Source organism: Lutra lutra, chromosome 3 (genome assembly GCF_902655055.1).
Source record: "Lutra lutra chromosome 3, mLutLut1.2, whole genome shotgun sequence".
Taxonomy (NCBI): domain Eukaryota; kingdom Metazoa; phylum Chordata; class Mammalia; order Carnivora; family Mustelidae; genus Lutra; species Lutra lutra.
The window spans coordinates 38,751,754-38,778,539 of NC_062280.1; the positions used below are offsets into that span (position 1 = coordinate 38,751,754).

General features: G+C 41.3%; 1 protein-coding gene across 1 annotated transcript in view; it reads left to right on the top strand.

Moving 5' to 3' along the window:
- FBXO36 (F-box protein 36) overlaps window positions 1-26,786 on the top strand; it is a 90,538-nt gene that overhangs the window by 55,413 nt on the left and 8,339 nt on the right. The window contains exons 2-3 of the mRNA XM_047721242.1: window positions 5,710-5,818; window positions 19,789-19,961. Coding sequence (XP_047577198.1) covers window positions 5,710-5,818; window positions 19,789-19,961 — 282 coding nt within the window. The remainder of the gene's footprint in view (window positions 1-5,709; window positions 5,819-19,788; window positions 19,962-26,786) is intronic.

The following is a 26,786-nucleotide window of genomic DNA, read 5'->3' on the forward strand; positions in this document are numbered from 1 at the left end:
CCGCATCAGGCTCTCAGCTCCACGGGGAGCCTGCTTCCTCCTCTCTCTCTGCCTGCCTCTTGGCCTACTTGTGATCTCTGTCAAATAAATAAATAAAATCTAATGCTGAAAAAATAAATAAATAAATAAAATCTTTAAAAAAAATAAAAAATTTAAAAAAACAGTATTTATAGACTTTAAGATTTTCAAAATAGAGATAAATATGTAACAATAACTATATATGAATAACTATATATGAATATATGACTTGGCATAAAATGAGCTAATACCAGAATTGTTAGCAACCACTTTACAAATATTTGGGGGGATACCTCTTAGCTCAGCTTTCTTCAAGCTGGATCTGTCATGTGAAACAGTTGCATTTACTGCTACACTGATGTTCATTCCCTCTGCATATATAAATTTTTTTTTCGATATTTGGATTAATGGTATATATTTTGATCCTTTTCACGAATGATCATTAACATTGTTCTGTGTTATTTTTTCACGTATTCTTTTATTTGGCTTTTTTTCTTTTATATGGCAAAGTATTCCATCTTTTTTTTTTTTTTTTTAATTTTTTTTTTTAATTTTTTTTTTTTAAAGATTTTATTTATTTATTTGAGAGAGAGACAGTGAGAGAGAGCATGAGCGAGGAGAAGGTCAGAGGGAGAAGCAGACTCCCCATGGAGCTGGGAGCCCGATGCAGGACTCGATCCCGGGACTCCGGGATCATGACCTGAGCCGAAGGCAGTCGTCCAACCAACTGAGCCACCCAGGCGTCCCAAAGTATTCCATCTTCTAAGTGTGCCATAATTATTCAATTAGTCCCAACTATCAAATCCTTAGGTCAGTTCTGATTTTTCATTGTCATAATTAACCTATGACAAACATTCTTTTTTTTTTTTTAAAGATTTTATTTATTTATTTGACAGACAGAGATCACAGGTAGGCAGAGAGGCAGGCAGAGAGAGAGGAGGAAGCAGGTTCCCTGCTGAGCAGAGAGCCCATGTGGGGCTCCATCCCAGGACCCTGGGATCATGACCTGAGCCAAAGGCAGAGGCTTAACCCACTGAGCCACCCAGGTGCCCCTATGACAAACATTCTTATATCAAAATGTTACAGGATTTCTTCTTTAGTGCCCATGGTCATGCTGCTTAGAAGAATGAGGTAGACCGGACAGAAGAACAGTGGTGGGCAGCAAAGCAAAGTTTATTGAGTCATAGTACAAAGCTCCTGAAGAGGGAGGGGACACATGAGGGTTGTCGATTTGGTGTTTAGATCTTGAGTTGTTTTGTTTTGTTTTAAAGATTTTATTTCTTTATTTCACTGAGAGAGAGAGAGAGAGAGAGAATGCACCAGCAGAGGGAGCTGCAGAGGGAGAGGGAGAAGCCAACTCCCCACTCAGCAGGGAGTCCAATGCCAGGCTCCATGCAAGGCTCAATCCCAGGACCCTGGTATCATGACCTCAGATGAAAGCACATGTTTAACCAACTGACCAGGTGCCCCAAGATCTAGGGGTTTTATGGGTTTTTTGGTTTGGGTGTCTTAATCTAATTAACTCCGTGTGCCTGTCATCCAATCAGGTTTTTGTCATCTACCTATCATGTGGGAAAGGGTGGGGTCCTTCCGGGGTGGTGTCAAATCCTTTTAAGTGTGGTAACCTCTTAGGGCCGGGACCTCTTGTCCCTGCCTGCCTTTCTCCCAACTATACCTCATTAAACATGATGTACACATTTCTGATAAATTCCTGAGGATAAATTCTTTTTTTTTTTTTTAAGATTTTATTTATTTATTTGACAGAGAGAGAGATCACAGGCAGGCAGAGAGGCAGGCAGAGAGAGAGGGGGAAGCAGGCTTCCCGTGGAGCAGAGAGCCTGATGCGGGGCTCGATCCCAGGACCCTGAGATCATGACCTGAGCTGAAGGCAGAAGCTTAACCTACTGAGCCACCCAGACACCCTGAGGATAAATTCTTTTTTTTTTTCTAAAGATTTTATTTATTTATTTGTTAGAGAGAGAGAGAGAGAGAGTGTGGGAGCACAGGCAGACAGAGTGGCAGGCAGAGGCAGAGGGAGAAGCAGGCTCCCTGCCGAGCAAGGAGCCTGATGTGGGACTCGATCCCAGGACTCTGGGATCATGACCCGAGCCGAAGTCAGCTGTTTAACCAACTGAGCCACCCAGGCGTCCCCTGAGGATAAATTCTTAACAAGTAGAATGTTTGAGTCCAAGGGTAGGAATGAACATCAGATTTTTGAGGAGTATTGCCAAATCAATTTACGCCCTTCTCAATGATCATTAAGGGCTTTTATTTTTCCTTGTCCTTACCAATATTAGGCTTTATCACTTAAAAAAAAAAAAAACGAAAACTTTACCAATCTGAGAGACAATAAGTGGTAGAAAATACCTAATTTTCTCTTTTAATAAGTATAGTATATGGAGCATAATTGAGTCTTAACAAGGCTTAGTAGTGATTCTGACTGCTGTGTTCTGCTGTGTAGAACTGATCTGCCGACCTGTAGCATAAAGGTCATATTTGAAGAAAGCTTTGTGCCTCAGAACAAACCCTGTGTTTCTGAGTGGGAAGTAAGGAGGCTTGGATTCTGGTTCTAGCCAGTCATCTTTCCTTAGGCAAGTGTTATATTCTCAGTAATTTGCCTTAAATACCTCAGGGGAGCCAGTAGGATGTTTGTCTGTGTGCAAGTTAACCTGAGTCTGTGCCCTGAGAATCCTCCCTCTAGAGGACAGTATTGCAAGCACTTCAAGAATTGCCTCCTACATCAGTCCTGGAGGGCTAATTAATTAGTCTAATTAATATCGGGAATAATTTTTCACTGATGAAATGAGTAATATGCAAGATAGGAGACAAGTAAGATTATAGAAGTGTTTCCCTGCTTTTAAAAAATTTTTTACTTTATTTTATTTAAAATATTTTAAAATATTTTAAATAATATATTTAAAATATTAAGAATTTAATAATAATAATATTAAAATAAAAATTTAAAATAAAGATATTAAAAATTTAAAAAATTTAAAAATATTTAAAAATATTTTTAAAATATTTAAAATTTAAAATATTTTATTTAGAATATTTTAACAATTGTGTACATCTCTCTGCCTTTTTTCAAACAACGGAAGAAATAAGCTTGGTAACAACTTTGCTGGAGTAGTGCCTCATCTAGAGCTCCATTTGTTCTGGAATCCTCCACTTCCCCAGGGATTTAGTTGCTTGATTTGGCTAGAAGGGTAGCTGATTACGTCATTGTAATATGGGCGCACTTGCCCCAGAGAGATAATTCCCTGTGAAGGCTCCCACAGTGTGCCCAAGTGCATGGTGAGGAGGGGATTCCATTTAGCTTCCAGAAATGTAGTGTGGACTCTTGTGGTACCTGCTTGGTGGTGTCTTTCTTGTGGCAGAATTCAACCCAAGACTAGCTTTCACGGTAACGTACCTCCGATGATTTGGTTGGTCGTAGAGAGAGACAACACGCCACTTTTAACATAACCTCTTGGAAACATTTTGCTCCTCTGTATGAATTGCAAGAGGTGGACTAAATTATTTCTGACCTCCCCATTAGTCCAAAAGTTCCAGATCATGTGGTATAGAGACAGCATTAGATTCGGATTGCCTGGCATCTTTCCTCAATAGAAAAGAAATCTTTATCATATTTAATGTTAATTTCAATGATGTCTAATAGAAAGGGAATAAAAAAGGAAACTGAAATTTAGAGTGATTAAATAGCAAAGTTCTCTCTCCAGAATCCGTGCTCTTTCTACTGATGTCCCTGTGTATCATAGAGATACAGTATAAGATACTGTAACGGATAACTCTGCTAGGGACTAAATTGTGTCCTCCTAAAATTCCTATGTCCAAGCCCTAATCCCCAGGGTTGGGATTTGGTGATAGGGCCTTTGAACAGGTCATTAAGGTTAAATGAGGTCATAAAGGTGGGGCCCTGATCCAATATGACCGGTATCCTTATAAGAAGGGACAGACACCAGGGATTCACAGGGACAGAGGAAAGGCCATATAAGGCCCCAGCAAGAAGGTGGTCGTCTGCCAGCCCAGGAGAGAGGCTTCCGAGATGCCAAACCTGTCAACAGCTTTCCAGAACTGTGAAGCAATAAATTCTGTCATTTAAGCCCTTAGTCTTTTGTTACAGCAGCCCTAGGGACCAAAGCACCCTCACCTCTGTGGGGATGGGGTGGAAAGATGTTTAAGAGAACCATTTTGGTGAGGCTCCTGCTCAGGAAAATCAAAAGTGGCAGGGTAAGGGATTTTCTGCAAGTTCTGTGAGACTTTAGGTGTTTGTAACTTACATATTCTATATGTAAACCTATATGAATAGTAAGCCTTTAATTAAAAGTCCTACTTTCTGTTGTGCAGGGTGCCAGGTAAGATGGTATAGAGTCTCCACAGCCCTGAGTTTTGGGTGGTTACCTTTCAGATATCTGGGAAGGGGAGGAGGTTGGGAGAAGGACCTCAGGAGACGACAGGGCACAGGAAGGTAGCTCTACAAGGAGAGGAAAGCTGGCTGAAGCCCAGGCCTGTAAGCAGAGAGAAAGGAGTGATGAGCAATGAGGTGGTCAGGCAGTTCGAAGGCTGGGGAGGAGAGGTTCTAGAACCACACCAAGAAGGGCCTAGGGATGGGGCAAAGAGCTTGTAGGGACCAGGGCAGTGGCCCAAAAAGGCATACCCAGGACCTGTGAGGACCCCAGGGAGCGATAGGTAGGTGGGGATGGGAGAGAGGAACTATAAATAAGGGCAGGGCCCATAGCAAGTTACGCCTGCTTAACAATTCTGCCTTGGGCAGAGGCTTCCGGACTATCGCTGTAACCTTGAACGGCGCCTGCTTAACAATTCTGCCTTGGGCAGAGGCTTCCGGACTATCGCTGTAACCTTGAACGGGATGCTTGTGAGAGAGGAAGCCAACCAGTTTCTCTGCACTGTCCCCTTACCCATCTGTTCCCACGTAGCCCTCATTTAAGTGTGGAAAAAATCTGGTTTGTTTGTCAAGTTGGTGGAAGCTTTGTCATCTCAATAATTCCCCAGTTCCATTACAGGTTGAAGGACGTGAGACAAATTGGATAGGCTTCAGGGGGCTCCTCATCGGGGCCAGGAGTTGACACTGCAGTGAAATCAGCATAGAACTTATATGCAGTCCGTAACCATGGAAATGAGGTTTGCTCCAGATAAACCAACAGGCTCCTAGAAGTCCAATGGGCCATGAGCCGGTCCATTACCAAGAAGCACCCTGTGTAATGACCCTTACATGCATCAGGCAAAGCATAATGGTGCTTTCCCCGGTGCTGGTCATGTAGGAAAGTATCCACTCATTGTGTCCGCCCTGCAGACAGGAAGGGAGGCAGAGAATGGAGCAATTACTTTGGAACTGGCTCCCCAAGTTAGAGAATGCCTACTCTCAGAGACCCTCAAGAGACAAATGGCCATTTTGGTCTGCGTGATTTTAACATCGATTGACATGATAGATTTTTAAGATTCCTTCCAGCACTTCGATTTTGTGATCCCAATCTCTAAGGAGAATGTTGACTGATGAGCAGACCTCACTTCTGATGTGATGTGACACCAGACAGCAAAGTTACAGCTGACGTTGGACACATAGTCTTAGTGGCTACTGCCCAGAATTTGCAAAATCCCACACCAAGCTGTACTTGTTGGGATTGGGTTTTGGAATCAGTTTTATTCCTATCCATCTCTATTCAATCACAGGTAGTCTTTAGATGGTGGAAGATCTCTCTGAGGAGTGAGTATCGATCAGCAAAGCCTGGAGAAGCAAAAGACTCTCATGAAGAGTTCCTAGAGAATTCCCACCTTCAAGGTAAGGAAGGGAGCACGTTATGTACTTCCTGCTCAGTTTCCTTTAATTAGTGACAGATTTTGTCACAGAAATAGCCAGCATATCGTCATTTGAAATACTGATATGTTATTACGTACTCAAAGACAGATAATTGCTAACATATCCCGAAATTTCTCTTGCGAAAAATCTTCAAGTGTTTAAGATTCCAGGTTAATGTGTCGGTTCCATTAATAATCTTAAATCGCATAAATATAATATTTTTCCTACAACATTGAATTAAAATGGGTTTCCTTTAGTTAACAATAAATTAAAAGGTTATTTGAAAACACAGTCAACTTCTCAAATCCTTGGACTCTCATGCATTTTGGCAAAATTGCTGCCACTTCTTTTTAACATCAAGGTTTGCTTCAGAATTAGCCTTAATCAAGAAGCACGTGGTTTGCCCTCCGGTTTCCCCTGTGCTTTTTGCTTTCATAATATGAAAATTTCCAATAAGAAGCTGGGGCGCCTGGGTGGCTCAGTGGGTTAAAGCCTCTGCCTTTGGCTCAGGTCATGATCCCAGGGTCCTAGGATCAAGTCCTGCATTTGGGTTCCTGGCTCAGCGGAGAGCCAGCCTCTCCCTCTGCTGCTGCTCCCCCTGCTTATGCTCTCTTGAGCTCTCTCTCTGTCACATAAATAAATAAAATCTTTAAAAATAAAAAGCAAATGGTCTTTAACAAACTCCTAGATACCTATCACCTGGCTTCAATGATACTCAAAATGTGGCCCAAATCTCCACACTAAGCCACTGTTCCCACTGGATTAGTTGAAAGCAAATCTCAGTTGTTACATCATTTCATGCTAAACCACTTCAGTATGTGTCTCTTAAAAGGAGTCCCTTTAACCTCCTTAATAACTATTTACCTTCAGTACAAAAATGGAAAACAAGAAGCCATTTTAGAAATTTTTATTTTATTAGGAGTTAATATCAAACTTTTATATATGTGTTCTCATTTTATCATTACAATATCCTTGTGAAATAACCAGTATTATCCCCATTTCACTAATGAGGTTAAGAATAGATATGCCTTTCCAGGGTGCCACAGCTAATTACGGGCATTGCCAGGAAACACCAAGAGTGGAAAAATCAAGTGCATGAACCTTTTTTTAATTTCCTTTTAAGTTTAGAAGTTCTATTTATTTATTTTATTTATTTATTTTTTAAAAAGATTTTACTGGGCGCCTGGGTGGCTCAGTGGGTTGGGCCGCTGCCTTCGGCTCAGGTCATGATCTCAGGGTCCTGGGATCGAGTCCCACATCGGGCTCTCTGCTCAGCAGGGAGCCTGCTTCCCTTCCTCTCTCTCTGCCTGCCTCTCTGCCTACTTGTAATCTCTGTCTGTCAAATAAATAAATAAAATCTTAAAAAAAAAAAAGATTTTACTTATTTATTTGAGAGAGAGAATGAGAGAGATCATGAGAGGGGAGAGGGTCAGAGAGAGAAGCAGAATCCCTGTACAGAGACCCCGATGTGGGACTCGATCCCAGGACTCGGGGACCATGACCCCAGAAACTGTGAGAAAATAAATGTTTGTTGTTTTAAGCGGGTAAATTTGGTAATCATTTGTTACTCAATAGTAGATAACTAATACAGAACGTTTCTCACCAATTCCAACTCTGGTCCAACCAACAACAACCTCTCAACCAGATTATTGTCTGCCTTTTTTTTTTTTAATTAAAAAAATTTTTTTCAACCAGATTATTGAGTTAATCTTCTAACTGGTCTCACTTTTCCTACCCTTGCCCTACAATAGTGTGGTCTTGTCACAGTAGCCAGTATCAGCCCTTCAAGACATATATCAGGTCACATTATTTATCTGCTTTAAGACTTTTAGTGGCTTCCCATCTCACTTAGGGTAAAAATCCATATCTTGTAGTGATCTTCAGCCACTCTCCTCTCTTGTGTACTCTACTTTAGGCACACTGGCCTCCCTGGTGCTTCTTGAATAAACCAAGCATGCTCCTACCTCAGGGCCTTTGCACTTGCTATTCCCTTTGTTAAGAATATATTTTCCCAGGGGCGCCTGGGGGGCTCAGTGGGTTAAGCCTCTACCTTCGGCTCAGGTCATGATCTCAGGGTCCTGGGATCGAGCCCCATATCAGGCTTTCTGTTCAGCAGGGAGCCTGCTTCTCCCTCCCTCTCTGCCTACTTGTGATCTCTCTCTCTGTCAAATAAGTAAATAAAATCTTAAAAAAAAAAAAAGAATATATTTTCCCAGATGTCCCATGATTTGCTCTTCATTCAGGTCTCTGCTGAAACTACCTTATTAGAGAGTATTTCCCTGACTACCACATAAAATAACAATCCCCTCTTCCTTAACCTGGAAGACCAGATCTCTCATAACACTTTTTACCAATGATATGATCTATGTTATTTGTTCATTTATTGTCGGTCTCCATCACTAGAATGTAAATTCCACTATGGTAAAGACTTTGCTTTACTTACCAGTGGGTCTTTGGCACCTACCTAGAGCAATACATAGCTCCATAAATAGTTGCCGTATGAATTATTTGAGAGAACTCTTAGGGAGTGGGACAAGGTAAATTCTACAACAGATCCTTCTTAATTACAAATCTGGTCCTAACAGAGTTCAGGTTTCTGATCAATGGTTTCTTCCAGAGGGGGAAAAAAGCCCTTACACCAAGTCTGGTCACACTACCAGACTGATACTTTTAAGACAGTTTTTCAAGCCCAGGGACCACATCTTATTAATCATTCCTTTTTCAAGATCAGGTACGTGGTACGTAGTTAGTATATTCTTGTTAAAATGAATGAAAATACATTGTCTGATGAAGGAATATTGTTTAAATAACAAAATTACTGTACTCAAACTTTATTTTCATGGCTCTAAATTCATATAAGAACACAAGGAGTAAATTCTAGAACTTACTAGTATATTTATACTTATGGTAGTACAAGCAGCTCTGGAGGAACACATCACATAAATCTGCATGAGTGTGCTTGGCTGCAATGAGAGTACTACAGATTGGATGACTGAAATACCGGGAATAGACCTTCTCCTAGTTCTGGAGGCTAGTTCAGGCTCAAGGTGCTGGCAAGGTTGGTTTCTTCTGAGGCCTCTCTCCTTGGCTTGCAGATGGCCACCCACTGTGTCTTCACAGGGCCTGTCCTCTGTGTGTGTGTGCCCACTTCTGGTGTCTCTCCATGTGTCCACATTTCCTCCTCTTTTAAGAACAACAGTCAGAATGGATTAGAGCCCACCCATATGACCCAGTTAGCCTCACCTTTCAAGGTCCTTTCTCCTAGTGGGGGTGCGGGGGGCCCTGGCTGACTCGGTTGGTAGAGCATGTTGACTCTTGATCTCAGGGTCATGAGTTCAAGCCCCACATTGGCCGTGGTGTCTACCTTCAAAAATAAATAAAGGTCCTTTCTCCCAGTGCAGTCATACTCCAGAGGTTCTGGGGTTTATGATTTCAGTGTATAGATTTGGGGGCAGTCAGGAGGACATAGTTCAACCCATAACAAAATACATACTTTTCAGGTAGGGGAATTCCTGTAATCTTGTAAACAGAGTGTATCATTACTAAATTAGTAATTAATAATTGTAGTGGTTTCCTATTGCTCCTGTAACAAACTACCACCAGTGTAGTGGCTTAAATAATAATGATGTATTGTCTTATATTTCTGGAGATCAGAAGTCTCATCCGGATAAACTCAGGGTGTGAGTAGGACTGCCTTCTTTCTGGAGGCTCTAGGGGAGAATCTGTTTCCTTGCCCCTTCCAGCTTCTAGAGGAGCCTACATTCCTTGGCTTCTGGCTTCTTCCTCCGTCCTCCAAGGCCATGATGATGGCCTGTCCAGCCCTTCTTGCTCTCATACTGCTTCCGTGGTCACATCTCGGACTCTTCTCTGACTCTGTCCTTCTTGCCAGGCACCCCTAGATTTGCATTTTTTTTTAAAGATTTTATTTTTTTATTTGACAGCGAGAGAGAGACAGTGAGAGAGGGAACACAAGCAGGGGGAGAGGAAGAGGAAGAAGCAGGCTCCCCCCTGAGCAGGGAGCCTGACTCGGAGCTCGATCCCAGGACCCCCGGGATCATGACCTGAGCCGAAGGCAGATGCTTAATGACTGAGCCATCCAGGTGCCCCTAGATTTGTATTTTTTAAGAGACAAAATTCATATATTTATTTAAAAAGCCATTCATACTTACGTACACAGAAAACTATTAACAGGCAGTCGAGTGTTGCTTAATAAAGATTATTTCTATTCAAATCTTGGCTTCAAACGCACTACACGTGTGACCTTGGGCAAATGATTTAGTCTGTTGGTTTTTTTTTTTTTTTTTAAGTAATCTCTATACCCAGTGGGGCTTGAACTCACAACCCTGAGATCAAGAGCAGCATGCTCCAGCATCAGAGCCAGCCAGACACCCCTAATTTAATCTCTTTGGGTATCAGTTTCCTCAATTTTTGATAATGGGAATAATAACAGCATTAGCTCATAGGGTCCTTATGAGGAGTAATTGAATGAAGGCTAAGAATTTGCCTAACACCTACAACTAGCTATTATAGTTTTTAAAATTTTTAAAGTGAAAACTCCTTCTCTCTTCCTCCAAGCTCTACTCCCCAGAGATAACCGCTGTAAATAGTTTCTCTTGCATTTGAATTCTTTCTATTTGGGATTGTGCGTGTTTGTTTACAAAAATACAATCTTGAATTCTTTAATTTTTGCACTTGCTATATATTGTGAAATTTTTTTTTCTGTTAGCATGCATAAAGAAATACCTTGTCTATTTCCAAGGCTGTGTGGTGTTTCTTGGTAGAAATAGTTCTCCATTGATGGGCATTTTCAGAAGCCTTTGGGCACATTCTGGGGCATATTTATCTTTACACACTTAAGTGAGAATATCAGTAACATAGATTCCTCATTATGGAATTACTGGAACTAAAAAAATATACATTAGGGACGCCTGGGTGGCTCAGTGGGTTAAGCCGCTGCCTTTGGCTCAGGTCATGATCCCAGCGTCCTGGGATCGAGTCCCACTTCGGGCTCCTTGTTCTGTAGGGAGCCTGCTTCTCCCTCTGCCTCTGCCTGCCACTCTGCCTGTGCTCGCTCTCTCTCTCTCTCTCTGACAAATAAATAAATAAAATCTTTAAAAAAATATATACATTATAAATTTTGATAGAGTATTTTATTTTGTTACTGAATCTGTAGCCCAAGGCTCACTTGGCCAGCAATGGTATTTCTGTTAGCTAGCTTGAGTAGGCCTGTCATGAGATGGATGCCATGATCTCTAATTTGTTTGAACTTTATAATTATACTAGGTTTTTTTTTTTTTAAGATTTTATTTATTTATTTGTCAGAGAGAGAGAGAGCACTAGCAGGGGGAGAAGCAGGTAGAGGGAGAAGCAGGCTCCCTGCTGAGCAAGGAGCCTGATGCAGGACTTGATCCCAGGACCCTGGGATCATGACCTGAACCAAAGGCAGACACCTTACTGACTGAGCCACCCAGGGGCCCCTAATTATGCTAGTTTTGAAAGAATTTTAAAGTGGGCAACTTTAAAATATTTCAGCATTTATTCATAAAATGAGACTTCATTAATATTTTGATGTCACCCTACTTTAACTTTGAGTAATCCAAAATTTGCATAAAATGCCAATTACTTCACTGTCTTCACAGACGGGGCTCCAAAAAACTGCTGTATTAATTATACTCTATCCGACAGGATACGGTTTTCTTGCACCTTTGCCATCACTAATTAGGTATTACTATTCTTTTTCATCTTTTCCAGTCAGATGGTGAAAATAGTGTCATATTTAATTAGCATTTTCCTGATAACTAGTAAGTTGAGCATACTGTCATGTTTAATTACCATTTATATCCTTTCTGTAATTTGCCCGTTTGTATTCTTTGTCCACTTGTCTATGAAATTTAATTTTTTTTTCCTCTGAGATCTTTAAAAATCTGAAGAAACATCTATGGATTTTTTTCCCCCTAAGTTAAAGAAGTAGGAATTGCCAGAAAATTAGCTATTGGAAATATTGTTAAAATTGAGTTTAAAGGGGCGCCTGGGTGGCTCAGTGGGTTAAGCCGCTGCCTTCAGCTCAGGTCATGATCTCGGGGTCCTGGGATCGAGTCCCGCATCGGGCTCTCTGCTCAGCAGGGAGCCTGCTTCCCTCTCTCTCTCTCTCTGCCTGCCTCTCTGTCTACTTGTGATCTCTCTCTGTCAAATAAATAAATAAAATCTTTAAAAAAAAAATTGAGTTTAAAGCAAAAATGTGCCTGTGTAAACTCAGTTGAAAGTGCTGACTCATGACTTGAGGTTGAATCCAACCTAAAAATAAGTTGTTTTCCAACTTAAGTCCACTCTAAAGTTGATTGCTTTGATCTTTGAATGAGTTATAGGTGGTGGTTAAGTATTTAGGCCAATCCACAAAAATCCCTGTGATAAAACCAAATGACTTCAACAACCATATCTTCTGAACTGACTGACAAAGGTTTTTTTTTTTTTTTTTTTTTTTTTTTTTTTCTGCTCCTGCTTGTAAAAGGAAGCGTGGGTGATATAGTTCAGATGCAAAGAACTGAAATTTTCTTGGACATTTAGATAATTTATGAAAAAAAAAACAGGACTGCATGTTTGAAATGGGGGACAATAACAGAGAATTGGTAATACTATCAATACTAATAATCCTGGAATATTGGCTTAAGTTCTAGATCCTGGGGATGTTGGTACAACAGAAATAAGAGAGTGGGAAACTATTGGCTTTCCCTTATTCCCAAATCTGTGTCAGCCCCATGTCATGGACCCATGATCCATTTTCTCTGGGTCCCTTCTTCACTTAGCTGGTACTTTAGCCTTTGACCTGGAACTTTGTTTTCTCGGGGCCACCCACCACCTCTTAGCCTACTCCCCTCCTTCTTTTTGTCCTCTCGAATCAGCTACTCCTTGACTTCAGCCTGAATTTCTAGTTTTTGCCCATGATGGATGGGGGCCTGTGGGTGAAGGTAGAGTGGGAGAGTGTTGGAGGCAGAAGCACTTCGAGGAAGTGTGGGAGCCTGGCTCTGGGCTACAGAGCAGGGAAGGCAGATCTCAGCAACACTCTTCTTGTATTTTATCACTTTTTTATTAACTAATATCTGAGATTTAAAAAAATGAACACACACACATAGTAATACAAAAATTAAATCAGTTTTTTTTAAAGATTTTATTTATTTATTTGACAGAGAGAAATCACAGGTAGGCAGAGAGGCAGGCAGAGAGAGAGGAGGAAGCAGGCTCCCCGCTGAGCAGAAAGCCCAATGTGGGGCTCGATCCCAGGACCTGGGATCATGACCTGAGCCGAAGGCAGCGGCCCAACCCACTGAGCCACCCAGGCGCCCCCAAAATTAAATCAGTTTAAAGAGGTTTTAGAATAGAAGTAAGTTTCTCTCTGGCCCCATGTCCCAGTTTCTGTGACAACGATCATTAACAGTTTTCTTATATATCCTTCCAGAAATGGTGAAATACGTTAACACAAAAAGAAGAATCTTGTACATTGTATCCTATACCTTGCTCTTTATAAGCAAGTGCTGAAGTTAGTTATATTCTTTTTTTATTCCTAATAGGACTGAGTTATGCTTTTGTCCTTTTCTTCTTATTTATTCTTGGAAGTTTATCTACTTTATTAATCTTTCAAAAAATCAACCCTTCTGTTTCTATGATCACCTCCACTGTTTCTTTTCTATTTTATTAATCTTTACTCTTATCTTTATATTTTCTTCTACTTGAGGGAGGTAACCTTTTCTTTTTAATTTGGATGCATAGCTCACTAATATTTGATCTTTGTCTTTTGACAGCAATGTCCACTGAATAACTCTTTTTTTTTTTTTAATTTATTTGACAGACAGATCACAAGTAGGCAGAGAGGCAGGCAGAGAGAGAGACGGGAGGAGGAGGCAGGCTCCCCGCTGAGCAGAGAGCCCGATTCGGGACTCGATCCCAGGACCCTGAGATCATGACCTGAGCCGAAGGCAGAGGCTTTAACCACTGAGCCACCCAGGCGCCCCCTGAATAACTCTTTTAAATAGTGTTCCTCAAATATTCTATAACTTCACTTCTGTGTGATGTATCAAGTATCGACAGGAGGGTTATAAAAGCTCCCACTGTAGTGGAGGGTTATCATTTTTTCTTCATAATTCTATCGGTGTTTGCTCTGTATTTTGTTTGGGGTATACTAGTTTATTTTTTTATTTTTAGATATTTATTTATTTATTTTAGAGAAAGAGAGTGTGCACAGGAAGGGGCAGAGTGAGGGGGGAAACTTCAGCAGACTCCTGGATGCTCCGCTGCTCCTGGAGACTGATGTGGGGTTTGATCTTGCGACCCTGAGATCATGACCTAAGCCGGAACAAAGAGTCAGAGGCTTAGCCAACTGCGCCATCCAGGGGCCACAGGGGTATACCAGTTTAGAAGTATTAAATCATCCTGGTGAATTACTCCTTGGTGGTTCCTCTTTATCTCCAATGGAGAATTTTAATGTAACATATGTTTTGTCTGGTAATATAACGGTATCAGCTTTCTTTTGGTTTGAATTGGTCTATGTTTCCCCATTCTATTACCTTTGCTTCTCCATATTACTATTTTTAAGTATGTCTCTTATAAATAGTATAGCCAGAATTATGTGTGTGTGTGTGTGTGTGTGTGTGTGTGTGTGTGTGTGTGTGTATGCAAGTGTTATTTATCTGAGAGTTTTTTAACTGGCATGATTATGATGTCTACGGGACAGAGACCATCTTAGAGTGACGCTGAGGGTGACAGCCACATCCTAAGAACATGGAACAGAAAGATAAAAGAACCCGGGGATATTAATGACATAATGGAGCTCCTGCACCAGCCTTTACTGCCCATCTCCACACACTAACTGAGGAAAAAATAAACCCCTAATTGTTAAGTCACCTTAAAATGAGTTTTCTGTTTCGTTCCGCTGTGAACCAATTTCCAGATGATTATAGAGCAACTATTTTGGAAGTTATCCTTGTATATTTTTTCCTTCCTTTCTCTTTCTCTTCTTTCCTCTCTCTATCCCTCCCTCCCTCCCTTCCTTTGTGCTGGTATTTCTATCTGCCTCTGGAATATCAAGAACCTTAGAATATTTACATTCTAAACCTTTACCTTAAATTATAATTGTGAAATGGCATTTTGATTTGCCTTGTTTGACAGCTCTGGCAGTTTGTTATTTCAAACATGATTAATACAGATTTGCCCATGTTTACTGCCATTTCTGTCTTCATCATGACTTTTGAAATTCTATTCCTTCCTTTTATGTAAGTTTCTTTTCTTTTCCTTCTTTTTTTTTTTTTAAAGATTTTATTTATTTATTTGCCAGAGAGAGGGAGAGAGATCACAAGCAGGGGGAGAGGCAAAGAGAAAGGGAGAAGCAGGCTCCCTGCCGAGTGGGGAGCCTGATGAGGGACTCAATCCTCAGACCCTGGAATCATGACCTGAGCCAAAGGCAGACGCTTAACTGACTGAGCCACCCAGGCATTCCCTATGTAAATTTCTTTCTTCTTGTGGTGTATCTTTAGTTGTTCAAAATCTTATCACATAGATCAAGTCCATAGGTGGATGGGCGCCTCAGGTACAAGGCCTTAAGTGCAGTTCCTCAGGGATAGCTCCTATAGATATGAAGCCTGTGAATTAGACAAGTTTTCTGTCCCTCTCCATCTGACATGTAATGGTGGGACAGGCATGAGACAACTTAATTAACATAATTAATTAACATACAGTGTATTATTAGTTCCAGAGGTAGAGTTCAGTGAGGTTATCAGTTCTTTTTTTTTTTTTTTTAATTTATTTGACAGACAGATCACAAGCAGGCAGAGAGGCAGGCAGAGAGAGACAGGAGGAGGCAGGCTCCCTGCCGAGCAGAGAGCCCGATGCGGGACTTGATCCTAGGACCCTGAGATCATGACCTGAGCCGAAGGCAGAGGCTTTAACCACTGAGCCACCCAGGCGCCCCAGGTTATCAGTTCTTGATGAGAACTCAAGAGCTCTACTAATTCTTCATGGCTCTTGGTTTTACCTCCTGGACCCTTGGATCCATCCCGAGTCATCTTCCTTGTCCACAAAAGGTAACCCATCTTTGTAGGTTTAGTTTTCTCAGCCTACTTCCTGCCTGTAGGAGTTTGAGTGTCTGGAGTCTTTTTCCTTTTGCACTGCTTCTGACCCTTTCAGTTCAAGCTGGCAAGCAGTGTTCCTACCCATAGAATTCTCTTAAAAACGTCATAGTTGTCTTTGACTTTTTTGGGGTTCACTCTGTTAAGCAAAACCACACCTGCACACCTTTTTGAAACAAGCCCTTCTCTACCTTGGTTTCTTCTCTCAACTCCCGAGTGGCAATACCCTTCAGCTTCTTGGAAGCACTAAAATTTGACTGAATGGTTCTTAACAAAGCATTTTCCAGCCATGCACTCAGCTTCATCTTCATATCAGGTTTTCCTGAGCTTGTTTGGGATTTGATCTTTGCCTTGGAACCATTTCTTAATTTTAGCATTGTTCGCCATCTGAGGAGGCAGAGAAAATTCAAAGCCAGCAGATCCTGGCACCTTTTTAAGAAACCTCCTTTAGCTTCTCTCTTTGCTTTCACATTTTACTTTAAGCAGCAAGAAGAAGTCAGATAACATGTTCAACACTTGGAATTCTACGTAGCTGAATTACCTCCCCTGAAGTCTATTTCTTACTTCACATATCTCAGTAGGCAATAATGTTTCTGCCACTACATGACAAGGGTCTCCCACCTTCCAGTTTTCAATCATATTTTCTTCACTTTCCTTTAAGCCCTTGCCTGTAAAGCCTCCTCAGAGTCTACCAAGCTTCTACTAACTAGCCATTTATTTATTTATTATACTATTTGTTGAAAGCTCTTCAGCCTTGCACTTAACACCCTCCTCAAACTCATTCAAATTTTCCATACGCTTTCCAATTTCAAAGATACTCCCACATCCATTATGGCACCACAACACTTGGAAGTATCCAAATCTGTATTGTCTCCCGTTGTGTAACAAACTGCCCAGAAACTTAATGGCTTAAAACCATAATAAATGTTTATTCGTTTAAACGGTTTCTGTGGGTCTGGAATTTGGGAGCAGCTTCGCTCAGTTTTTGGGTCTCGTATGGTGTTGCATGGAGCCTCAGTCATCTGGAGGCTCTGATTCCATGATGACTCACATACGTGGCTGACGAAAAAGTGGCAGTTGTAGCCAGGAAGGAAGTTTCAATTTCTTAGCCCATGGAACTCTCCAGAGGGCTGCTGAGCATTGTTAGCATATGGTGTTGGCTTCTCCCAGGGGGAGTGATACAAGAGGCAGCAGCAAGGTAGAATCCCCACTGTCTTTTATGACAAAGACTTGGAATGTCATTTAGACAATATCTTAGTGGTTACATAGACCAGCCCTAACTCAGTGTGGGATGGAAACACAGAAAAATAAATCCAGGAGAAGAGATTCTGTGGAGCCATCTTGGAGGTTGGTGAACACACAGTCCAACAGGAAGGCAGTGATTTTACTTTTCAAAATGGGTTTTGTTTTAACTTCTTTGATTCTTTTTTTTTTTTTAAAGATTTTATTTATTTATTTGACAGACAGAAATCACAAGTAGGCAGAGAGGCAGGCAGAGAGAGAGAGAGGGAGAAGCAGGCTTCCCGCTGAGCAGAGAGCCCGATGCGGGGCTCGATCCCAGGACCCTGGGATCATGACCTGAGCCGAAGGCAGAGGCTTTAACCCACTGAGCCACCCAGGTGCCCCAGCTTCTTTGATTCTTATTTCAAAAGAAATAAATGTTGGCCACATAAAAAATACAAGTAAACAAAATATATTTTTCTAGATACCCCAACACCCATACACTTTGAAACTGTCACATTACATCCCTAGGTGTATGCATCCTTTTATAATTTTTACATTTTAAGGACTTTATTGGTAGGGCTTCATAAAATACATCTGAAGATGCATTGAACATGTTTTCCTGGCATTTAAAAATGAACAAACATCTCCAGTTATATTAAGGGATGTTTTTATACTAAGGGCTTTTTTCTCCCTCCATTAACTAAGTATTGCCTTTTCTTCTTATTCTGCTGGTGGGCTGGGAGTTCTCCATGATACCTATCCTTTAGAGTTGAACTTTTGACAGGGTTCTTTTTCCCTCTGGAAAGCCCTTGGACTTCAAAAGTGCTTTGAATTGGAAGCACTTGGAATTCAGAAGCCACTAAAACCCTTAATGCCTTTGGAATGCTGGACTAACCAGTTTTGGAGAGAAATCTTATATACCTGGCTCTCCTAAGTTGCACAATTAGAGCTTTGACATAAACATGGCCCTCACCCCACATCCATCCCGAAATCAGAGACCCATCAACCAGCTGAATCACGGTTCTGCTGACTTCCGCACAGAGCCCAGGGTTCCTGACAGCGCCATTCTACTTGCTCCGGAGGGAATGCTCCAGGCTGAGGAAGGAAGGTGGTTCCCAAATCTTGGGTATTTCAGGAACGAGCAATTTAGTCCATGTAGAATAGAGAGCTTTCTTTTCTAAGAACAGGTCTCTAGAAAAGCTAGTTTTAGTGATACTTTCAGAGTCAGAAGGGAAAAAAGGAGCTTCAAGAAACCAAGAAAGTTCTCAGCTTTGGGATCACTGGAATCCACATGCTTACTCCATCATCACCCTGTCTTCCTCTCTCATATGAGGAGGTAGTGGGCTTCCCTTCCTTCCTTCCTTCATCCCTCTCTCCCTCCCTCCCTTCCTCTCTTCCTTTTTTCCCTCCCCCCTTCCTTCCTTCCTTCCTTTCCCCCTTCCTTCCTTCCTGGATCTAAAAAAATTACACTGGTTATACAGGTTTATTGTAGAAAGATGAGAAAATACAGATGAACAAAAGGAAGAAAATGAAAGTCACCCCCCCCCGCCAAAAAAAAAGTCACCACCCAGATTTAACCACTATTAAAATTTGAATATGTAGCCTTCCAAACATGTTTTCCCATTTATTAACCATTTCTTGTTTTTTTTTTTTTTTTTTTTTTTTTTTTTTTTTTTTTTTTTTTAAGAGAACTGAGTTAAAAAAAGAAACTAACTTTTGGGGCGCCTGGGTGGCTCAGTGGGTTAAGCCACTGCCTTCGGCTTAGGTCATGATCTCAAGGTCCTGGGATCAAGCCCCGCATCGGGCTCTCTGCTCTGTGGGGATCCTGCTTCTCCCTCTCTCTCTGCCTGCCTCTCTGCCTACTTGTGATCTCTGTCTGTCAAATGAATAAATAAAATCTTAAAAAAAAAAAAAGAAACTAACTTTCTTGCATTGAATATATTTAACATAGACCATTATAATTGGTTGATTCTTTGGAACTGTTTTCCAATTTGGAAATAACTGAAAAGTATAGAAAATATTAGGCAAAAGTTAACTCAATTTTCATGAACTAGCCACTTATTTTCCTCATTGCTTCTTTTTTTTTTTTTTCCATTATGTAAAGGTAGGGATGAAAGAAGGTAAAGAGGGAAAAAGAAAGTTTGGTGGAGAAACAATGTATAACAATAAGGGAACAAAAATCAGCTAAAATTAAGAGATATTAATATGTTTCAGACCAATTTGGGGAGAAGGAGGGTAGTAGAGAACTCACCTGGACCAGCATCTTTGCCCATTCGGGTGTGACAGTGAGGATGGAGCTGGGACTAGTTAAGTCAGTTGCCTGGACTGGAATTTGGTGTTGATGAAGTCAAGTGGATGTGGTTCATCACTGGGTTAAAACAGTGAGTGTCCCTCAAAGGTTCCAATCTCATGGCAGGGACAGTGCTTGAAAACAAATGTCTCACAAATGTGTGTCACCAAAGACAGCTTGGTGAAGGTGGGAATAACTCGGCATAATCCAACATTACTCCCTGGGGAAGAATGCCTTATAGCACAACTTACTGATAAAGATCCTAGTTTTTACCTGTCTGCACATGGTAACTTTGTTGGTTTGTTGGTTTCTTTGAATTACAGTCCAAATTGCCTTAATATTTGGTGCAAGAATATTAGACTATGTCTTCAATTTATGTGAAGGTAAATTTGACTTCCTTGAACGGCTCTCAGACAATCTGCTCCTGAATATCATTTCTTATCTGGATCTTGAAGATATTGCCAGGCTTTCTCAAACATCACGCAGATTTGCGCAGGTAACAGATAATTATTTTGTGTCTATGCGGGTTTTTCCTTGTGCTTCCTCAAAGTTCGTCTTCCTCCCTCCCTCCCTCTCTCCCTCCCTCCTTCCCTTTCTTCCTTCCTTCTTTCCTTCCTTCCTTCCTCATAGTTTATTGTTTGCATTCATTTCAGCAAACATCTGTTGTATACTTACTTGATCATGAGCACTGTTCTATGCACAGAGGTAGCAGACATGAAAAGACATTATTCCTGCCCTCAAGAAACTTACAGTCTAATAGGAGAGGCCCTAACAGATACAGATTATTATAGTATAATGTGAGCAGTTCAACAAAGGATGTGTGTATGAGGTACAAAGAGTGCAAGGTGATTTCCTCTGCCAGGCTTCACAGAAGGAGTTATTTTTTCTGGGTTTTCAAGGTAAAATAAGAGCTCACGAGGTGGTCTGGAAGACTAGGGGCATTTCAGGTCAAGGGGCATTCCAAGTCCAGGCAACAATTCAGGCAGGAAAGAAGGAAAGAAGGCATCGAGTAGTGAGTCTTCTATCTGTCTCCCTTTCTTCCATTAACAGCCCTTTGCAGAATTATCTATTCACAATGTTGATGGTTTTGGGAAAATCTGCTCATCATAGTGCCTTGTCCTCCTCCATGCCCCAGGCTGACGAAATAGACTCTCTCACACTATTTTGAATCCTCAGCAGAATGATGAGATTGGAAGATGCACTTGGTGCGGATTTTACCCAATGACAGGGCCTTGAGGAGACCATTGTTGGTTCCTCTCCCTGTATCCTGGAAGGTGCCTTCGTTCCTGCCCCTTTAGTTATTCCTAAATGCACATATCGTTCTTCCATTCAATCCTTTTTTTGGCTTAAATTAATTAGAGTTGGACTTTGTTTGAAAGAGAAGAAACCTAACTTGGTATTTAGTTGTAATATACTGGGGCAATGTCCATTTACAAAAGAGCATGCAACATTTCCCAAGATGAATTAAATCATAATCTTTTTTTTTAAGCGACATTTATTCATGGGGTGCCTGGGTGGCACAGTCAGTTAAGCATCTGACCCTTGGTTTTAGTTCAGGTTGTGATCTCAGGGTCATGATATTGAGTCCTGCATAGGGCTCCACTCTCAGCAAAAGTCTGCTTGCCTTTCTCTTTCTCACTCTCCCGCTCCCCTCACATGCATCAGATCCATCTCTCTCTAAAAATAAATAAATATTGGGGCTCCTGGGTGGTTTAGTTGGTTAAGTGTCTGCCTTTGGCTCAGGTCATGATCCCAGGGTCCTGGGACCCTTAAAAAAATCTTTAAGACTGTATTCACCCATTTTTATTTTATTTATTTATATATTTATATATTTATTTATTTATTTTTAAGATTTTATTTGACAGAGAGAGAGAGGGAGCTCATAAGTAGGCAGAGAGTCAGGCAGAGAAGAGAGGGGGAAGCAGGCTCCCCAATGAGCAGAGAGCCCGATGCGGGGCTCGATCCCAGGACCCTGAGATCATGACCTGAGCCGAAGGCAGAGGCTTAACCCACTGAGCCACCCAGGCACCCCTTTATTTTATTTATATTTATTTATTTATTTTTAGGTAGGCTCCAGACCCAATGTGGGGCTTGAATTCAGGACCCTGAGATCAGGAGTCACATGCTCTACTGATTGAGCCAGCCAGGTGCCCCTAATTCATAATCTCATTACCTAAAAGGTCAACACTTTTTTTCACAATCATGCCATCATATTTCTTGATATATGTACATTTTAAATAATATGACCTATATTATTTCATGTATCCTCTTTGAGGATAAAAGCTTATGTTTTTACTTGGTTTTCCCCCTAAAAATGGAGAGCCAGAAGGGAGTATTATAATTAATCGCTATATATTTTTTTCCATTAAAATATGTATTAAAGAGTTGCTGCTGATAAGAAGCTGATTATTCCTACTTTCAATGAAAAATAATTTTAAATACATGAATATACTAGTCAGGATCTATTGAAAACTTCTGCTAGGGCCCGCGCTTGTTCCCAAAATGAAATGGAAGGATTTGTCAGAGAGTGGCAGCAACCGCAGTGTCTTGTGCAATTTGTTCCTGACGCTGAGCAACTGTCTTCTCCCCAGGTGTTGCTCCCTTCCGCTCTCGATGGCTCCCTCTTAGCGTCCTGCCATTATTTCAGTGCTGTCTTGGAAATACCCTCCGTAATTTACCTGTTGTTCTAAAGGAAGCCTTTTCTGGGTTGCAGATTTCAACTCTCGGTATCCTTGCAGAGCAGAATTTTTTGAAGATGGAGAATGGTCCAGGGCTGCTGTGCCTTTTTCTCTCCATGTAATAGTTACTGCTCATTTCTGTCTGGAGTCTATATTTTATCTGTATACTGTTTACTTAGTTTTCACCTACATTTATCAATTACTTTGTTTTGTCTTGCCATTTGCTACCTTGAAAAAAATTTCCATTTCAAATGAAAAGAAAAGAAAAAAATTTCCATTTCAAATTTCTGCAGGCAAATTTATTAGCAAATTATTTGTGTCCAAGTCTAATCCTTTCCTCTGACCTTTGGGAGGGAGGTGTTCCTCTCCTCTGAGAGGCCAGTGCTGCTTGCCACCTGGCTCCAAGGTCTGAGCCAAGGGAATTTAGTCTGCCACTTATCTCCTTTCTCTTTTGGGTTGTTGTTATTTATTTATTTATTTTTTTACCATATTAGCAGATTTATTATTATTATTATTATTATTATTTTTAATTGCATTTTTTATAAACAAATATTTTTATCCCCAGGGGTACAGGTCTGCGAATCGCCAGGTTTACACACTTCACAGCACTCACCATAGCACATACCCTCCCCAATATCCATAACCCCACCCCCCTCCCAACCCCCCTCCCCCCATCAACCCTCAGTTTGTTTTGTGAGATTAAGAGTCACTTATGGTTTGTCTCCCTCCCAATCTCATCTTGTTTCATTTACTCTTCTCCTACCCCCTTAACCCCCCATGTTGCATCTCCTCTCCCTCATATCAGGGAGATCATATGATAGTTGTCTTTCTCCGATTGACTTATTTCGCTAAGCGTGATACCCTCTAGTTCCATCCACGTCGTCGCAAATGGCAAGATTTCATTTCTTTTGATGGCTGCATAGTATTCCATTGTGTATATATACCACATCTTCTTTATCCATTCATCTGTAGATGGACATCTAGGTTCTTTCCATAGTTTGGCTATTGTAGACATTGCTGCTATAAACATTCGGGTGCACGTGCCCCTTCGGATCACTACGTTTGTATCTTTAGGGTAAATACCCAGCAGTGCAATTGCTGGGTCATAGGGTAGTTCTATTTTCAACATTTTGAGGAACCTCCATGCTGTTTTCCAGAGTGGTTGCACCAGCTTGCATTCCCACCAACAGTGTAGGAGGGTTCCCCTTTCTCCGCATCCTCACCAGCATCTATCATTTCCTGACTTGTTAATTTTAGCCATTCTGACTGGTGTGAGGTGATATCTCATTGTGGTTTTGATTTGTATTTCCCTGATGCCGAGTGATATGGAGCACTTTTTCACGTGTCTGTTGGCCATCTGGATGTCTTCTTTGCAGAAATGTCTGTTCATGTCCTCTGCCCATTTCTTGATTGGATTATTTGTTCTTTGGGTGTTGAGTTTGCTAAGTTCTTTATAGATTTTGGACACTAGCCCTTTATCTGATATGTCATTTGCAAATATCTTCTCCCATTCTGTCAGTTGTCTTTTGGTTTTGTTAACTGTTTCCTTTGCTGTGCAAAAGCTTTTGATCTTGATAAAATCCCAATAGTTCATTTTTGCCCTTGCTTCCCTTGCCTTTGGTGATGTTCCTAGGAAGATGTTGCTGCGGCTGAGGTCGAAGAGGTTGCTGCCTGTGTTCTCCTCAAGGATTTTGATGGATTCCTTTCTCACATTGAGATCCTTCATCCATTTTGAGTCTATTTTCGTGTGTGGTGTAAGGAAATGATCCAATTTCATTTTTCTGCATGTGGCTGTCCAATTTTCCCAACACCATTTATTGAAGAGGCTGTCTTTTTCCCATTGGACATTCTTTCCTGCTTTGTCGAATGTTGTTATTTTTAAAAAGCTTTTTTTTTTTTAAGTAGGCTCCATACCCAGTGCAGAGCCCAATGCGAAGCTTGAACTCACGACCCTGAGATCAAGACCTGAGCTGAGATTAAGAGTCAGAGCCACCTAGGTGGCCTTAAAAACCTTTTTGTTTACAAATAGTTTTATTTTTTTAAAGAGATTTTATTTGTTTATTTGAGAGAAAGAGAGAGAGAACAAGCATGAGGGGCAAGGGAGGGAGGATGGCAGAGGCAGAGGGAGAAGCAGATTCCTCACTGAGCAGGGAGCCCAAGACAGGGCTTCGTCCCAGGACTCTGGGATCATGACCTGAGCTAAAGGCAGACGCGTAATGACTGAGCCACCCAGGCGCCCCTACAAATAATTTTAGATTTGTAAGTGTTGCAAAGATAATACACACAGTTTGCATATACCCTTCACAGCTTTCCCTAACACTGACATCTTATATAACCAGGGATATTTATCAAAACTCAGCAATTAATACTGATAAAATACCATTAACTAAGCCACAGACTTTATTCATATTTCATCAGTTTTTCCACTAATGTCCTTTTGCTGTTTCAGGAACCAGTCTGGCATACTATATTGCATTTAGTTCCTATTTTTATTTTAATTTATTTTTTATTTTTTAAAAGATTTTATTTACTTATTTGACAGAGATCACAAGTAGGCAGAGAGACAGGCGGAGAGGTGGGGAAGCAGGACCCCTTAGTTCCTATTTTTAAATCTTTCTTTCATTTATTTTTTCCTCTTGGAAATTTTTTCAAATCAGCCTCATCCTTAAGAACTCAAAAACTCTAGACTCGATTTGCAGCCAATTTCTTTCCTTTTCTCCTTGGGAAAACAAAACAGAACAGAACAAAACAAGTTTACAGGGTAGTTCACCCTCAGGAAACTAGCATCATCACTGGGAGTGGAATTTTATAATCCATGATGAAATGAAAACAGTAAGTAAATGAGATATGAAGGGTTTGTTATCAAACCAAGTTTATTCCATTTAAATGATCATCATCATCATTTTTTTTTTTTTAATAGTAGGCTCCATATTCAGTGTGGGGCTTGAACTCACGACCCTGTGACTGAGGGTTTCATGCTTTACCAAATGAGCTAGTCTAAATGACCATCCTTTATTGGAGGTTAGGCCTTCCTATTTTGGGAAGAGTTAAAATGTTCCTTCTTCTTCTTCTTCTTTTTTTTTTTTTTAAGATTTTATTTATTTGAGAGGGAGTGAGCAAGCTAGAGAACGAGAGAGCACAAGCCAGGGGAGAGGCTGAGGGAAAGGGAGAAGCAGACTCCCTGCTGAACAGGGAGCCCAATGCAGGACTCAATTTGGGACTCCAGGATCATGACCTGACTGAGCCTCCCAGGTGCCCCAAAATGCTTCTTTTATGAGATAATGGCCTTAAAACCTGATCATTTTAACAAATTATCCAAACTTGGAAAAATTTAAAAAGTTAGCAATCTTATTTTCGTTCTTAATTTTTGTTTTGTTTGATTTCCAAAAATTTCACTGGTCTTATGACGTCCTAAATTCCCAAAGCCACTAGTCTACTCTCAACCTCCTCATCTTCTTTTCCTCCTCTGCCATGCCTCAGAAATATAACTAAATGTCCCCGGCCTCGTTCACAGTAACCCTTTCGTTGTCACACCTAAAGGGCCTGTTTAGGCCTTGTACTACCTGACCCATCTTTGTTTCCAGGATTCTCTGCTGACTTTTCTCCTGGCCATCTCTCATGCACTGGGCAGGCTCTTTTGGGCTTTTGGCATTTGCTTGTACTGTTCCCTTCCCTAGGAATGTCCTGCTTCCCACCCACCTCTCTTAGCTCCCGCCCTCTGCTCTTGCTCTCATTCCATGTTGATCCAACAGTGGAGCCTCCATGGATGAGTTCCTGAAAGCCTGGATATTGGGTGGTTCTATTTCTCAGGGTGAACAACAAAGAGGCATCCTCTGGGAGCTTTGCTAAGATGAGCACACCCTCGAAAGGTGAATCTCGTGTCATGGGATACGAGAAAGGCAGCCGAGGGCCAGCTCTGTGATTGACCCAAAGTCCTGCCAGGTAATCTGCCAGGAGGGAACCTGTCTTGGCCCAGGAAGCACCAGGCCTTGATCCTACCCCTTTCCAGAAAACTACAGCAGAGTAGACCCGAAAGAACCTCAGCAGTTAGATGAAAGGGTAAAGCCCAGACACGGCAGGATGATGACAGTGATTGGCATATAAACATACCCATCTTGGTCGTGACTCAGGGACAGCTGCAGACTCCCTATGACTGTGGTTCCCATGTCTGGCCAAGTAGGCGAAGCACCTGGGGAGCAGGTGAAAATAGAGATGGGAGGCCCACACCCTGGTCGGTGGGCGGGTCTGAGTTGGAGCCAGCATCTGTGTGCTTGTGTTTACAGCAACCCAATTCTGAATCCAGTCCAAAAATTTGATATTAAAATGGTACAGATAAAAGGTCTCACGAGACTGTAAAATGTTGGAAGTTTGGGGGTTGGGGTGGTGGGGTGTTTTCCTAGCTTCACTGTGTACAGGTATGGGGAGGTGTTTAAATCCGACGAAGACAGAGAGCTGGGTTCTGTTCCCCGGTCAGCCACTCCCCACCAGGAGCCTTGGACAGCATTCTTATTCTTTCTTTCTTTTTTTTTTTTTTAAGATTATTTATTTATTTGAGGGAGAGAGAACACAGAGGAAGAGGGAGAGGGAGAAACAGATTCCCTGCTCAGCAGGGACCCCGATGCGGGGCTCCATCCCAGGACCCT